The sequence below is a fragment of the Gobio gobio genome (genome assembly GCF_949357685.1).
Source record: "Gobio gobio genome assembly, chromosome: 25".
Classification (NCBI taxonomy): Eukaryota; Metazoa; Chordata; class Actinopteri; order Cypriniformes; family Gobionidae; genus Gobio; species Gobio gobio.
Genome location: NC_137121.1, coordinates 22,885,283 through 22,901,882, shown reverse-complemented (window position 1 = coordinate 22,901,882; position 16,600 = coordinate 22,885,283). Strand labels below are relative to the sequence as shown.

Genomic DNA, 16,600 nt, shown 5'->3' with positions numbered 1-16,600 from the left:
GCCAGTGAAAATGTTGCGTGGCTAGTAACTTTGGAAAACCACAAGCCACAGTGGCTGGTGAGCAAAAAAGTTAATGTCAAGCCCTGTATGTTTATATATATATATATATATATATTCCCTGTGTCCGAAACATACGTACGTATTTCCTTGCAACCCATTAGTATTTCAAAAGAATAATCTGAAAATCTGCAGCTCTTGTGAGGTGTTCCCGGTCTGCAGTGGTCAGTATCTATCAAAAGTGGTCCAAGGAAGGAACAGTGGTGAACCCAAATTGCCTTTTGCATCAACTGAGGGCAATGCCAACATGCCATAGTACATAAATGTATTTATATGACACACCTGCACACATAAAGCATACTTCTTCAACGGTCAACAAGTAAGTTCTTACATCGAAGTGCATAGTCTAAATGTACAGGAATTATACAGTACATCATAAAGAACATGTACAAAATAAATAATAATAATACAAAAAAAGATAAAAACAAACGTAATTTTATTAAGAAAATTCATTGTTACATCATTCTGCTAGAAAATACAGAACTTGATATGTAAACCAAAGTTTGTTCTCTATATACACTCACCTAAAGGATTATTAGGAACACCTGTTCAATTTCTCATTAATGTAATTATCTAATCAACCAATCACATGGCAGTTGCTTCAATGCATTTAGGGGTGTGGTCCTGGGGCCTGTTTCAGAAAGGAGGTTCAACCAACTCTGAGTTTAAACCTGAACTCTGAGTTGACTTACTCTGAGATGGGAAACTCTGAGTTTTGGGTTTCAGAACAGCTGAATTGAGGAGTTCAATCAACTCTGAGTAGACTGACTCTGAGTTAAGCTCATGCACTCCAACTTTGAAAAGCCACGATCAATGGAGCTCTGAAATTACGATTCACCATGGCAACAGCACCCAACAAAAAGACGTTTGCATACTTCCGGGTCAATATGTAAGTTTAATTCTTCATTATTTTAATTAAGTTTAATTTTCATGGTATCCAAAAGGCAAACAAAGAATGTGGCAGCAGCTAAAAAAACAAACAAACAAACAAACAAAAAAACATAATTCAATCAGGAAAAGCTTTAAGCATAAAATGTTCATGGGTTTAATGACTTTACAAACATTTGACATATTAAATAAATATCATTCAGTGTCCAATGTGCAGCAGCTTTTCCCACATAGACCCTTTTCACAGACTGTGATGACGTGTTTTAATGCTCATCAATATCGTAAATCCTGCAACGTTTTTTGTATTTTTTTTTTTTATGTATGTACATTTATAACACTAATACTTTGTATTATATTACTTACTTTTGCATCAAATTACAAAAATCAAGTTACCGCTGCTGTGAGAGTGTTTCTAATACAGCGTCTATGGGAGTGATAGTTAAAATTAACATCTTTCTCTCTTTTCACTTCCGTTATCAATCTCACTTTAATTTTTCCATCTTTTTGAAAGTTGTGAAATCACTATTGTGGAGTTTTTCTTTTGCTATTTGAGCAAATGGAGACACACAAATATATATTTAATGTATTCTCTCATTCACCGCTATAAGAGTTAACCAAACTATGACGACTTCAGCTTCGGAAACCCAGAAATGTGAAAAGGGTCTATGCTCTTTCACATAATGAAATGTTCTCTGATCCCACCTGTTACATTTATTAATCAGGGTAATGACATTAACATTTGACTTCTACTCAGGCCAGCCAAACTCCAGCAACACTGACAGATGAAGAGGAGATGGAGGAAGAATATTAACACCCAACAGGAAAAAGAATAAAGTATTTGTAGGAAATAAAGATGACTATAAAAATTGTAAATAAATGTATTTCACAGCTGTGGTGGTGGTTATGGCATATATCTCATACTACCATCTGGCAGCATCCTTCCATTCCATACAATAATCCGTTTTCAGAAAGTGTGATGATGGGAATATGGGTATCATAAATGCGTCCAACCACTGGAAATCCTAAATGAAATTCGAATTATTAGGTTACTTCTAGAGGATTATCAAGTGAACGTCAGGATCCTTCCTGTATAAAAGGACATGCCATTTTTGTCACTTTGACAGTGTCCTCATGATGAAAATATGAGCAATGAATGTTCCTGCAAAGAATGCTTTTCTTACTTTGTATTTTTGTCAAGTGGCAGAAAATTCAATTTGTTTTAAGTAAACTTTGCTTACTTTAGATTTAGATTACATTTTTTTAAAAATTATATTTATACTTGAAATACGACCAAAATACTAGTAAGAAAAGCATTTGTGGCATTTGAATGAATGAATAAAGTATTTAAACACTGCTGGTGCTTTAAAAAGGCGGAGGAGAACGAAAGAAACTGCTCCAGACCAGGTTAGGTTCACAGAGTAAGTTACCCTGGTAACTGACTCTGAGTATAAGTTATCTCTCTTTTAGAAACGGGCTTGACTTACCCTGCTTTCTCGGGTTTGACATACCTCCCATTCTGAAACAGAAAACCCAGAGTTTCCCTTATTTCAGGGTTAACCTACTCAGAGTTTTCACTTAACCTCCTTTCTGAAACGGGCCCCTGGTCAAGACAATCTGCTGAACTCCAAACTGAATGTCAGAATGGGAAAGAAAGGTGATTTAAGCAATTTTGAGCGTGGCATGGTTGTTGGTGCCAGACGGGCCGGTCTGAGTATTTCACAATCTGCTAAATTACTGTGATTTTCACGCACAACCATTTCTAGGGTTTACAAAGAATGGTGTGAAAAGAGAAAAACATCCAGTATGCGGCAGTCCTGTGGGCGAAAATGCCTTGTTGATGCTAGAGGTCAGAGGAGAATGGGCCGACTGATTCGAGCTGATAGAAGAGCAACTTTGACTGAAATAACCACTCGTTACCACCAAGATATGCAGCAAAGCATTTGTGAAGCCACAACACGCACAACCTTGAGGAGGATAGGCTACAACAGCAGAAGACCCCACCGGGTACCACACTACAAATAGAAAAAAGAGGCTACAATTTGCAAGAGCTCACCAAAATTGGACAGTTGAAGACTGGAAAAATGTTGCCTGGTCTAATGAGTCTCGATTTCTGTTGAGACATTCAGATGGTAGAGTCAGAATTTGGCGTAAACAGAATGAGAACATGGATCCATCATGCCTTGTTACCACTGTGCAAGCTGGTGGTGGTGGTGTAATGGTGTGGGGGATGTTTTCTTGGCATACTTTAGGCCCCTTAGTGCCAATTGGGCATTGTTTAAATGCCACGGCCTACCTGAGCATTGTTTCTGACCATGTCCATCCCTTTATGACCACCATATACCCATCCTCTGATGGCTACTTCCAGCAGGATAATGCACCATGTCACAAAGCTCGAATCATTTCAAATTGGTTTCTTGAACATGACAATGAGTTCACTGTACTAAAATGGCCCCCACAGTCACCAGATCTCAACCCAATAGAGCATCTTTGGGATGTGATGTAACGGGAGCTTCGTGCCCCGGATGTGCATCCCACAAATCTCCATCAACTGCAAGATGCTATCCTATCAATATGGGCCAACATTTCTAAAGAATGCTTTCAGCACCTTGTTGAATCAATGCCACGTAGAATTAAGGCAGTTCTGAAGGCGAAAGGGGGTCAAACACAGTATTAGTATGGTGTTCCTAATAATCCTTTAGGTGAGTGTATAGTATACTGTGTGTTTTAGTAGGGCTGAAACGCTGTGTTGAACAATCAGCAACCAGGACTGGAACTGTTTTCTAATACAAGATGAATTATTGAATTTGCTTAATGAAATGAAGGTTTTATAGGCGCATAAGGCACTCAAGGCCATGCTGTATTGTGAATAAAGTCCTTCTGGCGTGTTGTGCTCAACATGATATGATTCACAATATGACAATATTCAAAATATAGGACAGCCTCTCACACATTATTGCTTAATAAAAGTCATGCTACAAGGCTGTAAACCTGTGCTCGGTCAATTTTGTTGTTCTTGCATAACTAGGAGGAAGTCCAAAACCCACAATGAGAATAACCAACTATGACTTGTTCCAGAACAAACCTTGATTATGCAACCAAAACAAGATGAAATACGGCCCTTCACAAAAGTTCACAAATGTTTTATAATCAAAACCTAAGATTTGGTTGAAATGTGAGGATTGGGCCACTGCCCTGCATATTGAATACTTAGTCTTTGTACTGTTTACTTGACCGGTGAGTCATTTCATAAGGCCAAATGGACAAACAAACAAATGAAAAACAACCCTTGTCAGCGCAGGTACAAAAACATTTATTTAAAATGAGAACGCTGATCAAATAAAATATTAGAAAGGTTGTAAGAATGTAAAATTCAAACGAAATAGGAATGGAAACTTCAGAGGTGAAGACTGTGTCACGGAAACTTTTCAAAATAAGGAGTTGCAAAAGAAACCTCAAGTGTAAAATCAATATCAATAGTGAAATAAAAAATAAACCATCTGTAATAGTACTGGGCAATGTTGTGAACCTCAACTTGACATGAAGTCTCTAGGTGGCTTCCAGCTGTCAGGAGAAGATCAAGAACTTCTGCAGAGCTCTCCTGATCGGCATTTTCTCCTCAGGCTTGCTGTCTGGAATCATATCCGCACTGTGTATTGTGCTCAGGTGCACTTCTGGTCTCTTGTCTCTGACCTCCTGCAGCCCTGCCTGGGTCACGTTACGGCAGAAGTCCACCCTCACCTCCTTGAGACTGTTGCCGTGGTCCACCACAGCCTGGAGGACGGAGTCAGTCATCCGAGAGCAGTTTTCTAGACTAAGGCTACGTAGCCTCCTGCAGCTTTGAAGCACGTTGATGACATTGTGATCCGTAATGTGTCCGCATCCAGACAGAGTCAGCGAGAGTAGATTCGGACACCTAAAGAAACAAGAAACATAATTTTTCATGCTATATGACATAAATAAGCAATATTTATAATTGATAATAATACAAAAAGAGGAACATGTAGTGCATACACATTTGCTTGCAATTTGTCTGAGGAAAAACAGATTGGAATAGTAACAAACAAGTGTCTGTTAAAGCTGAAGAGTAATTTCTGTGCTGCTGTTTTTCAAACAGGTTTCCCTGAACACTCCCCTTGTATGTGACTGGTCAATTAAACTGATAGCCCCGCCCCCCAAACTCATGCTATTGGTTGATCCCGTGTTGCTATGCAGGCTGATCAGGATTTTCAAACAAAGAATAATGTTTTGAAAGCACCACAAAGACTGTGGGATTCAACATACAAATGACTAAATTCCCATGGTTTCTGCATATAATGAGAAACTTATTTATCTGGATTTAAACATTCTTGGAAACATTTGGGATAATGTAAGTACACAAGTCAACCAAAAATAACACTGTTCTAGTGATTTTTTTATATTTTAGTGCCTTTAAAGAAAACATTGTGTGACATAGAACTTAAGTAAATTAATAATTAGCTAAACTAATTGGAAGCGCTTATTAGAAATCAAAACCATCCAAGCAGGTTTTCTGAACATTCTCGTCATGCCAAACACACACTTAGCTCCGCCCCAAAATCATCCCATTGGTTAAGTCAGTGTCGCAATATCATGCTCAAGAGCAAAGTTTTAAAAACACCACAGAGACAGTTTTTGCACTCTGTCGGGGACTCAAGAATAACTAACTTACACTTGTACACTGCATATTACACTACGATAAAATAATTAAACAAAAAACTTGGACAGAAGAAAAAAAATACACACTTACAAAATGCTGCATTGTGACTTAAGAAAATGATTAATATAATTGGTTAAGATTTTATTATATGCGGCAATAAAATCAACAGCATTCAAACAGGTTTCCTGAATGCTCCCCCATTTGCCATTGGTCAAACAAATAGATAGCCCCGCCCCAAAACTCACCCCATTGGTTGAGCCTGTGTTGCCGTGTAAGGCTGGTTGGAATTCTCAAACAACAGAGAAATCTTTTGAAAAAAATCTGTGTATCCGAAATTGCATACTGTCGGAGTAGGTACATTTGAATTTGAACTTACTTCGCGACCGTTAAAAAAAAGTGTGTTCTATATGTGTTTGTATGAATGTAATCCGGACGTACTACATCCGTCATGTTGTCATTATTACATGACCTACCAGCGTCAGTTGCGTTGCTTCACCTCCATTCATAAATCCCCTCCCGTGGCCTCATGGGATAGTAAAGTGGGCATCGAATGCACACTTCAGGAAGTAGCAGGTCATCCGGGGACTATTCGCCTACTGTTTTTCGAATATGAATTCGGACATGCTACTCTGATGGCGTACTGTTTTTTGCATATTTCGGGCGCAGCGAGTGACAGAAAACAGACTTTTCTTGAAATCAAAGAAGCTATTTTCATCAAAAAGACCGCTTTAAGTGACTAGACAGTGAGAAATATGAGATAAATTGCACAAATGTAGTCACTGCTTGTAAGAAAAGCAACCGCCAGAGATTAAGTGGCTGGAAAACACACTAGTTTACTGCATTGCGAATGCTTTTTATTCCTCAGGGGGCCCATTAGACAGTATAATAAACAAGCCATGCTGTCAAAAAACTGTAACCCAAGACTGTTTAGGCAGTAATTTATGTGGCCCCACCAAGCATTTGCATGGTATTATACTCAGCATACCTGTAGCATAACAAAAAAACATTCCCTTAGTCAGTGTTTGCTGTATCAGCTGTTTTTGCCACATAAACACAGCTGGTGCTCTTGCTAAATCGCACCAGCTGAAAGCCGAGCCGTTTCCCATGCCCACACCAGTGAGCTCGGGCAACAGGAACCTTCTGTACTGGCTTCTGGAGAGTCGCCCTTCTGTGTGTCCGCGTTTCTCCTCTGCTGCAGCCTGCTGGTGGACTCGCACTGGGTCAACACTCACACGCGCTCACATGGAGCAAGCTAATGGCTGTTGCTTTGAGATGTCATTCACGTTTACTGATGCAGATTATATAAACTCTTACATAATCTTACCACTTAACCACATGTGAGACCGGCACATTCCAGCCGCCTCTAAGTGTTATGAGCACTGTCCCAATAACCCTGGCCATGGGGCAGATCTCACGCTACACGTGCCATTGCTTTCATTATCACAGACGGCCATCTGTGACACAGACAGTCTGATAAAGGGATCAACAGGAGAGGAAGGATGAGAGAGGCTCACAGGAATTCAAAGTCTTGGGGATCGTTGGTTAGATTTTCAGCCATTGTGTTTGACTGGGAGGAGCTTCCAGAGCTGGCCAGATGAAGTAAACACGCCAGATATATGCGTCGCATCATCTCCGGTTACATAAGCATGCCTTCCTCTCGTAGCTCCGCCTTTCTCTTGTGCAGATGTTTGGTTTGGTGTTTTTAAGCAGAGGCATTACCACCAAACAGGGTTTAGTTTTTTGTAACGAAAAACTAACAAAGACTTAACTAAGTCTTATTTTACTTTGCCTCTGGGAATGAGGCTGGGTGTGAGGGTGCATATTCAATAACACAAACCGTGAAGGTTTCCCCATGTGGATGTGGCCTCTATAGACATCCCACACGTGGCAGGACGTACGTCGCATGGTAATTTACCAGGAATTCTATCTAATGCTTTTTCTTTGAACTCAAAGAATCATCACAGTGACAGTCGTCTTTCTATAGGCTAATGTCACTCTTGGGACACTGTGGAGGGTGTGTCTAGAGACTTCTTTTCCCTCAGGCGGCATAATGATCGGTCTGCTCCAAGAACGCCAACAAAAAAAGTCTCATACAGCAGATGGATGTGGTCAGATGTAGTTGCGTTCTTCATTTTTTTTCATTTCTAATAGCCTGTTTGGAGAAATTGTGTTATTCATCATGTTCAATATCCGTAACAAATTCATTCAATTCCTTCTTGTGGAGCCAAAGGTCTACAGAAGATTAAAGCCGTTGGCTATTTAAAGTGATATTGAAGAAATATTGTGATTTTAATCAATAATTCAAGACGGATTATCAAAATATTAACTGTAGGAATGTTAAGCCATATGGTTTAAGCATCAATACTATTCCATTAAAGATATCTTATCCTTAAACAGTTAGTTCTTAATGTCTTTTACGATCTTAACATAATTCTTGAGTAAACATATCTTGTTTTAAGTATGCGTAGATGTTTTTCATTAGAAGAAATTAGTGTATGCATTTTTGGCCATGAACATTTCTGAATTCAGTTCTAAATGTTGGTGGATGGCAACGGTAATTTGCACTAGGTGTTCAAGAAAGAGAAAGAAAGCAAGGTTTTATTTGAAGAATAAAACTAGATCCCTACTTAATGACGCCATCTGAGACCGAGACTCTTCCCTAGGCCTTAATATTTCCTGCAGCTGAAATATATTGCCATAATGGCATCAGTCAGTGTGTGTGTGTGTGTGTGTGTGTGTCTTTGTAGGAAAGTGAGCGAGACACACACACACGTGCACACACAGTCCACAGTGACTGTGACGCACATGTGCATTCCACCCTCATCAACAAAGAACTGATTGTAGGCTCCACCTGCCAATGCAAATCACGAGAGGAGAGCTCAGAAGGGAGGGACTTCTTTCTGCTTCTCTCCAATTTCATCATGTGTTGCTCCAATTTTCTCTGGTCAAGGAACAACCATCATTATGCTGATGAACCCATAATGTAACATCTTTTTTTAGCCCTAAAGAATCCTCTCAAGAACCCTTCACAACCATCTTGAGTTGCATTGGATCTTTAGATCATTTTGTTCCCTGATGTCTTAAGAGAACCGTAGAATGATCTAGTTGTTGTGTTTTAATTCTTTTGACAGAGCAGAAACTAACATGCCGATCTGAAGAACCTATAAAGAACATCAAGAACTTAATCATCAAGAAGTAACCATCCAGTATAGCCAACTCAAAAACCCTACTGATATCATCATGTGTCGTTCTAGAAATCTCTAGTCAAGATTTATCTATATTCACACTTGTTTTTCATTCTTAAAAAACAAAGGTTTCAGTTGGTCCCATAAATACGGAAGCCCTGAACCGCAAAGTAAAAAAAAAAAAATCTGTCGAAATATTTCTTGATTAAAGTCTAAATATTTCGTGATTAAAGTCGAAATATTTTTAAATTAAAGTCGAAATATTTCATGATTAAAGTCGAAATATTTCGTGATTAAAGTCTAAATATTTCGTGATTAAAGTTGAAATATTTTGTGAATAAAGTCAAAATATTTTGTGAATAAAGTAAAAGAATGTTTGTAACAAAGCACATAGAGCAGCCATTGACTACCATAGTATTTTTTCCCCTACTACGGTAGTCAATGGTTGCTCTATCTGATTTGTTACAAACATTCTTCAAAATATCTTCTTTTGTGTTCAGCAGAACAAAGAAACTCATACAGGTTTGGAACAATTTGAGAATTTTCATTTTTGGGTGAACTAACCCTTTAAGATAACCTGAACACTATGTTTTATATTTAAATTTTATCTCTTGTTTAGTGATATTTACTGTACGTTAAGGGCAATTAGGCTACCTGATGGATGATGAAAGTTTTCAGCCCCCAGTTCAAATACACTAGCAGGTGCAGCGCTGTAGTGTGTGTGTGTTCCGTCAATGAGGCTGCGTTTGTAATTTTGACTTTAATCTCAAAATATTTTGACTTTATTCACGAAATATTTCGACTTTATTCACTAAATATTTCGCCTTTATTCTCGAAATATTTCGATTTTATTCTCTAAATATTTAGACTTAATTCTCGAAATGTTTCGACTTTATTCTCAAAATGTTTCGGCTTTATTCTCGAAATGTTTCGGCTTTATTCTCAAAATATTTTGACTTTATTTTCGAAATATTTCGACTTTATTCTCGAAATATTTAGACTTTATTCTCAAAATATTTCGACTTTATTCTCGAAATTCTAGATTTTTTTATTTTATTTTTCAGATTTTTTTTTTTTTTTACTTTGCGGTTCAGGGCTTCTGTACATAAATGCTACAAACATTTTATATTTTAGTTCTTGAGGAAACAATCTATGTACTTGTACCTTAAAAGGATAGTTCACCAAAATTATTTACTCACCCTCAAGCCATCCTAGTTGTATTTGTCTTTTTTCTTTCAGACTAACACAATCTGAGTTATATTAAAAATATCATTGCTCTTCCAAGCTTTATAATGGCAGTGAATATGGGTCAAGATTTTGAAGGCCAATAAAAGTGCATCCATCCATCATAAAAGGTGGGGGTTAATAAAGGACTTCTGAAGATCCATATTTATAACTTTATAAACTTTAATCACTGGCTTCCGGTATAACATTATGCAAAGTCTAGTTCCAGCCCAAAGAGTGAACTCTGACACGCATGACATAATCTATTCTCCCCTAAGCTTACTCTTCGCCTGGAACGCCACTCTCTCGTGAACAGTTTTTTGGCCTTCAAAATCTCAATCCCCATGCACTGCCGTTTTAAAGCTTGGAAGAGTCAGGACATTTTTTTATGTATTTAACTCTGATTGTATTCGTCTGAAAGAAGAAAGTCATACACCTAGGATGGCTTGAGGGTGAGTAAATCATGGGCTAATTTTCATTTTGGGGTGAACTATCCCTTTAAAGAACCTAGAAACCAATACACTGACCTGAGAAACCTATAATGTAACATAAATACACGTTTTTAATGTTGGCACAAAATTTAAATTGACACTATTTACTTTCTTAGCGCACATTACTAGTATTGTGGTGAACAATTAACCAGTGCGAGTTAATATACAGAAAAACAATTGTTTGGCATGGTAATTTGAAAATTCGAAAATTTGCTTCCACTCTGGAATAGACGTCTGATGACGTCAGTTTGACAGCTTAGGTAGAATATCTATAACCACTCCCTTCCAACCGTCAGTCTGCTATGAGCGAGGGATGGACAGGATGTGCGCTAAAATAAAACCCTGTCCTCTATTCAATATTCAGTTTCACAAGGAAATATGTCACAACACTGAAGTGGTTTGCAACTTTGGGTTCACACAGACTTTAAAGGGTTAGTTCACCCAAAAATGAAAATTCTGTCATTAATTACTCACCCTCATGTCGTTGGACACCCGTAAGACCTCCGTTCATATTCGGAACACAAATGAAGATATTTTAGTTGAAAGCTGATGGCTGAGAAAGGCTTCACACAGGCCTCCATTGGCATTCAGTACATTGACACTTCCAAGATCCATGAAAGGCACTTAAAACGTTGTTACAAAGTCTATCTCACCACAGTGGCTCTACAATAATCATACAATGCGACGACAATAGTTTTTGTGCGCAAAAAAAATCAAAATAACACCTTTATCCAACTTGTTCTCGACTTCCGTGTGTGCCTCCACGACGCATGCGCGAGAATATGACGTAGCGCCGGTGTTCGGGAATCCATGAAATACACACTTAAGCCCCATTTTGAGCACTACGCCGAGACCTAAAGCAAGATCAATGTAGAATTCAACAGCTTAGACACGCGCGTCTTCCTCTGCTCGTAAACAAATCGCTTCTGGGTCATATGTCCGAACGCCGGATCTGCGTCATATTCTCGCGCATGCGTCGTGGAGGCATACACGGAAGTCGAGAACAAGTTGGATAAAGGTGTTATTTTGATTTTTTTTTGCGCACAAAAACTATTGTCGTCGCATCGTAAGATTATTGTAGAGCCACTGTGGTGAGATAGACTTTGTAACGACGTTTTAAGTGCCTTTCATGGATCTTGGAAGTGTCAATGTACTGAATGCCAATGGAGGCCTGATTGAAGCCTTTCTCAGCCATCAGCTTTCAACTAAAATATCTCCATTTGTGTTCCGAATATGAACGGAGGACTTACGGGTGTCCAACGACATGAGGGTGAGTAATTAATGACAGAATTTTCATTTTTGGGTGAACTAACCCTTTAACCTCCACAAAAAACCTTCAAAAACCACCTGACGTTGACTAAAATGTTCTTCGGAAATTAAAAATTCTTGGGGCCAGATTTACTAACAGCTTGCACCAGCGCAAAACTTATTTTGCCGTTATAAAAACTACTGTCAGGCTTTACTAAAGACACGCAGTGATAAATTAGCGCTGAAAAGGCGTGGACAGGGTTATTTTTGCAGCTGACCTTATTGCATATGCAATTTCCCTTTCAGGCAGAAAATTCATGGGAGGAGAGTATTTAAATGAATCATCCGAAGTGATTTACAAAGGTTTGCGCTAGTCAATTTACTGGTGTTTGCGCCATTATTTATAGCCCCAAAAAAGCATGTCTTAACCCTCAAGCCACCCTCGCATAACAGCCCTTAATCCCACCCCCGTGGACACATTTGGGCACGAAAGTCACAAGTGTGATTCCAAATTTTTTTTTTATAAATGTTATATCACCATCTTTGATCAATTTATGCCTTTTTTGGTGATTTTTGGGGTATTAATGAATTAATATTTCTTTAACTTCAGTAAAAAAAACAAAAAAAAAAAACATATATGCAAGTCCTAAAAATGTGGTGACTGTGGTGACATCTGGTGACTATGATGGTATTAATTTCTTTTTAAAGTTAAAATATCAATAGCCACTAGATAGCAATAGAACTCAATGGCTGCATATGGGCTGAACTCTTTAAACAAATGTTTTAACAATTTTTAAAAACTTTTTTTTTAATTGCCCAGTTATTGGCTCATTTAATTCCTTTGTTTGTGTATGTGTGAGTGACTCACTCTGTTATAGGCTCATTCAATGGCTTTCAATGCAATGCTTTTGTGGATGTGTGTGTTTGAGTGTGTGTGTGCGCGCGTGTGTGAGTGTTTGCCACATTGAGAATTTTGTATAGGCTCACTCCTTCATTTGTGTGTATGTATGATCTGCATTGTGTTGGATGTGTTGATTTTTATTGGACAAATAAAAAAATATGGTCAGAATTACAGTTTATCCATTCATTCCTATCGGTGCCCATTTTTGTCCACGAAGGCGGGATTAAGGACTTTTTTTTCAAGCACTTAACATTGTAGAATTGAGTCAAAAAATGTTTGTGTGTGTTCAGGTGGCAAACTTAGGAAAAGTAGCCAAGTCTTGTACCGCTCAGATTAAGGAAAGTTAAAAAAAATAAAAAATAAAAGATTTTGCCCTCATTTGTCCAGAACATGGCTTTAGGGTTAAACCAGACGCTAACTGGTAGATAGTGTTGATCATTATGGAAATTATCCGGCTGCGTCTCTGTGTTTATTAATACACGGGTTGTCAGTATTTCACGTGCAGAACTGTCTACTCCCATCGATGCTTTTATGGAATTGTGCCTTCACGCTAATTTGCCCTGTTTTGTAAATCTGGCCCTCAATGTTTCGTAACACATTATGTTATCTGAGGGCAATGCAGAGAATTACTTAAGAACCTTTTTTTTTTAAAGAGTGTTCTGCCAAATTACACAGTTTCTTTTTTCCCTCGTAAGTGAGTTTACAGTGCAAAACAGCAGCGGGAGAAACCGCAGAGCTCCATCATGTCTCCCGTTATTATTGGCTGCCTGGAAGAGGCTGCACAGATCTGCCCTTAAAACTCCAGAGGGTAATTCAGCTGTGCACTGCATGCTCCACCGCAGACCTCGTGTCATTCAAAACTTCAGGCAAACTACATTCCCAGCCTCAGCATGCTTCCAACACAAGCCGCATCTATCGATGGAAGGCGGTGATGACGTGCATGCTTAAAGCTAAAATGTGTTTCTGATGAACTTTTAAGGAATGAAGGTTTGAGACACATTAGTCTGGTTGATTTAAATGGCTACGAGAGGAACAAGTCATTTCAGGCTTCCCACCATTGTGTCTGTTCCTTAAAAAAAACATCACGCTACGTCCCAATGTATCTGTATCCATCAAAAACAGAAGTTTCTGAACGTTCTGTCCTCGTGTAAATCTTTTCAACACATAATAGAACCTGGCCAATGAGTAATAAGAACGTTCACAAGAACTTGGGTGAATGAATGGCCAGTGTTGCATTCTATTCTTCCATACAATGAGTGACAGTCCCACAGCTCCCTGTTGAATGAGAGGGTCTGTAGCTGTGGAGTGATGGGCCAGTTGTTGCAGGCAATGCGTGAAATTTACCAGTTGGTGTCTTTGCTTCCATTGACAATCTTTTGTATAGAGATTTAATGAATGCATATATGTTTGGATTGAAATAGGCAAATGCTTAAGAGTCTATGATTGGATCAATGACTATGTTTCTAGCATGTTATATGTTTGGCAACAGTTCTTCCAACACTAATTAATGGAGTGTAAAGCTTTTCATTTCTTAAACAACCATGTAGGAAGACACTTTATGGACATATTCCAGAATGACAATGTCAAGATTCATCTGACTCAAATTGTGAAAGAATGGGAGCATGAAGAATCATTTTCACACATGAATAGGCACCAGACCTTAAATTCATTGAAAGTCTTTGGGATGTGCTGGAGGAGACTTTACAGAGTGCTGGACTCTTGCATTGTCAATACAAGACCTTGACCAAAAATGGTTGAACATATTACAACATTTATTTCCATCAAGAGGCGCAAGATCTTGTATTGTCAATGCAAAAGTCAAGCACTCTGTAAAGTCTCCTCCAGCACATGAAACATTTCTTTTAAATTGTGATATACAGTCTTGCTCAAATGTTTACACACCCATGCCGAAAATGTGAAACATTTTGACAAAAGAGGTAACATACAAAATGAATGTTATTTTTTTATTTAGTACGGTCCCGAATAAGATATTTTACATAAAAGATGTTATAGTCCACAAGAATTTATAAAAAATTACCCCATTGAAAAGTTTAGATACCCTTGATTCTTAATACTGTGTTGTTACCTGGATAATCAACGGCTGTTTTTTTGTTTTGTGATGGTTGTTCTTGAGTCCCTTGTTTATCCGGAGCAGTTAAACTGCCAAATGTTCTTCAGAAAAATCCTTCAGGTCCTAAAAGTTCTTCAGTTTTCCAGCATCTTTTGCATATTTGAACCCTTTCCAGCTGTGACTATGATTTTGAGATCCATCTTTTCACACTGAGGACAATTGAGTGACTCAAACACAGTTATTAAAAAAAGATTCAAACATTCACTGATGCTCCAGAAGGAAACACAATGCATTTTTTCACAGATTCTGCAAGGGATGAGTACACTTTTGAGCGAAACGGCCTCTTGAATGAGAAAGAAATTGTGGGGCATAATTTAATTTTGTCCATATGGAATTGTTAGATCATAATTTTGCTAATTTCTGAAATCTCATGTGAAATGACTGATGAAGAGATGTTGTTGTGAGAGGGAGGGGATGATTTTGGTAAAAAATATTATAATTTTTTTAAAGGATGTGGACAGATAAATAATTTATAAGAAACAAAAATAAGAATTGTCAGTTTCGATTTTATGGTGACGTCAAGTCATTGTTCACTGACAAATCTTTCAAATATAATTTTCGCTTGTGCATATCAAACTTCACACTCGATTCGCCCTGTCATGATAGGCTATGAAACAAAAATCAAATGTGATTTGGTGTCATTGATGTACATCCTAGGTAACATCTTCATGCACCAAGTTTGAATAAATGCAAGAGCAAATGAGATTCAACGACTAAAATGTTGGTATGTTCGACACAAATCTACCATATTGCTTTTGTATGGTACATTTAAGTTAATAATATTGTGGTTTTCTGTCCTATTTGGAGCTTGACAGTCACTGGATACTGCTGTTTGCAATGGGACAGGGCTGTGTAAACATTCTTCTTGAAAGGTTTGGAACAACACAAGGGTGAGTAAGCGATCATGGAAACTTAATTTTGCAGTCGTTACTTTTCTGAAAGTGGATGTGGGATTCATTAAGGTTACTTAATCTTTCTAAATATATCAGGGTAGAACATCTGCCTGTCCAAGATCAAGCCAATGACAAAATGACAAAATGAATGTTGATGCCAAGACAAACAGAAACACTCACATGTGGCAGACACGCTCCAGGAAGTCACTGACGAGGCTCTCGTGTTTTCTGCAGAGGTCCCTCTGGAACGTGGTCTTCATCCAGTCCTCAATGTTGCACACTTTGACCCTGCTCGAGTGCCAGCATACAGCCAGGTATCTTAGCGAAGAGCCCAGAACAAAGTTGTCCCTCCTTAGCTCGCATGGAGACCTGAAGTGAAGTAGCGTCCACAGTTGCGGTTCCAGGAAGACGTGTCTTAGTCGTACACAAGTCAATGACAGGCTGCGGCGACTGTCCTTGTCTAGGTACGAAAATATGTGTAGCAAACACTCCTGATCTAGTTCTGTGAGATGCATAGCAAGACTGGAGATGCTAACAGGCCTGCTTACAACCACAAAGCAACAAAGAGACAACGGCGAGTCTCGTGTGGCCTGGATTTGTGATTCTCCCCCAGACTGTAATCTCACTGAGGCCTTGCACATATAAGGTCGTAAGGAATGGGGGTTATTTTGGGAGGACCGCTGCAGGCACGGTCAAAAATGGAAATGTGTGAGGCACATGGACTCTCCCGGTCCATCTGTCTCCGACGCCTGGACAGGAGGCAGTGTGAGGGACGTTTAGAGTGTGGCAGCTTCTGTTTATCACTTGCAAGAGTCTTCACTCAGCATCTTGGGGGATGGGGAATGGCGAGACACTCTTCCACACTGAGACCACGTTCACACCTGGTTTTGCTTGCATTTTGGGTAAT

At 38.7% G+C, this 16,600-nt stretch overlaps 1 protein-coding gene across 1 annotated transcript; it reads right to left on the bottom strand.

Moving 5' to 3' along the window:
• Positions 1–1,262: 1,262 nt before the first annotated feature.
• On the bottom strand, positions 1,263–16,305 carry fbxl22 (F-box and leucine-rich repeat protein 22). The gene is made up of 2 exons (XM_079809011.1): positions 15,874–16,305; positions 1,263–4,858 (listed from the first exon to the last, which is right to left on the bottom strand). Exons 1-2 carry the CDS (start codon positions 16,206–16,208, stop codon positions 4,510–4,512), a joined length of 684 nt encoding a protein of 227 aa, XP_079665137.1. The 5' UTR covers positions 16,209–16,305; the 3' UTR covers positions 1,263–4,509.
• Positions 16,306–16,600: the final 295 nt, after the last annotated feature.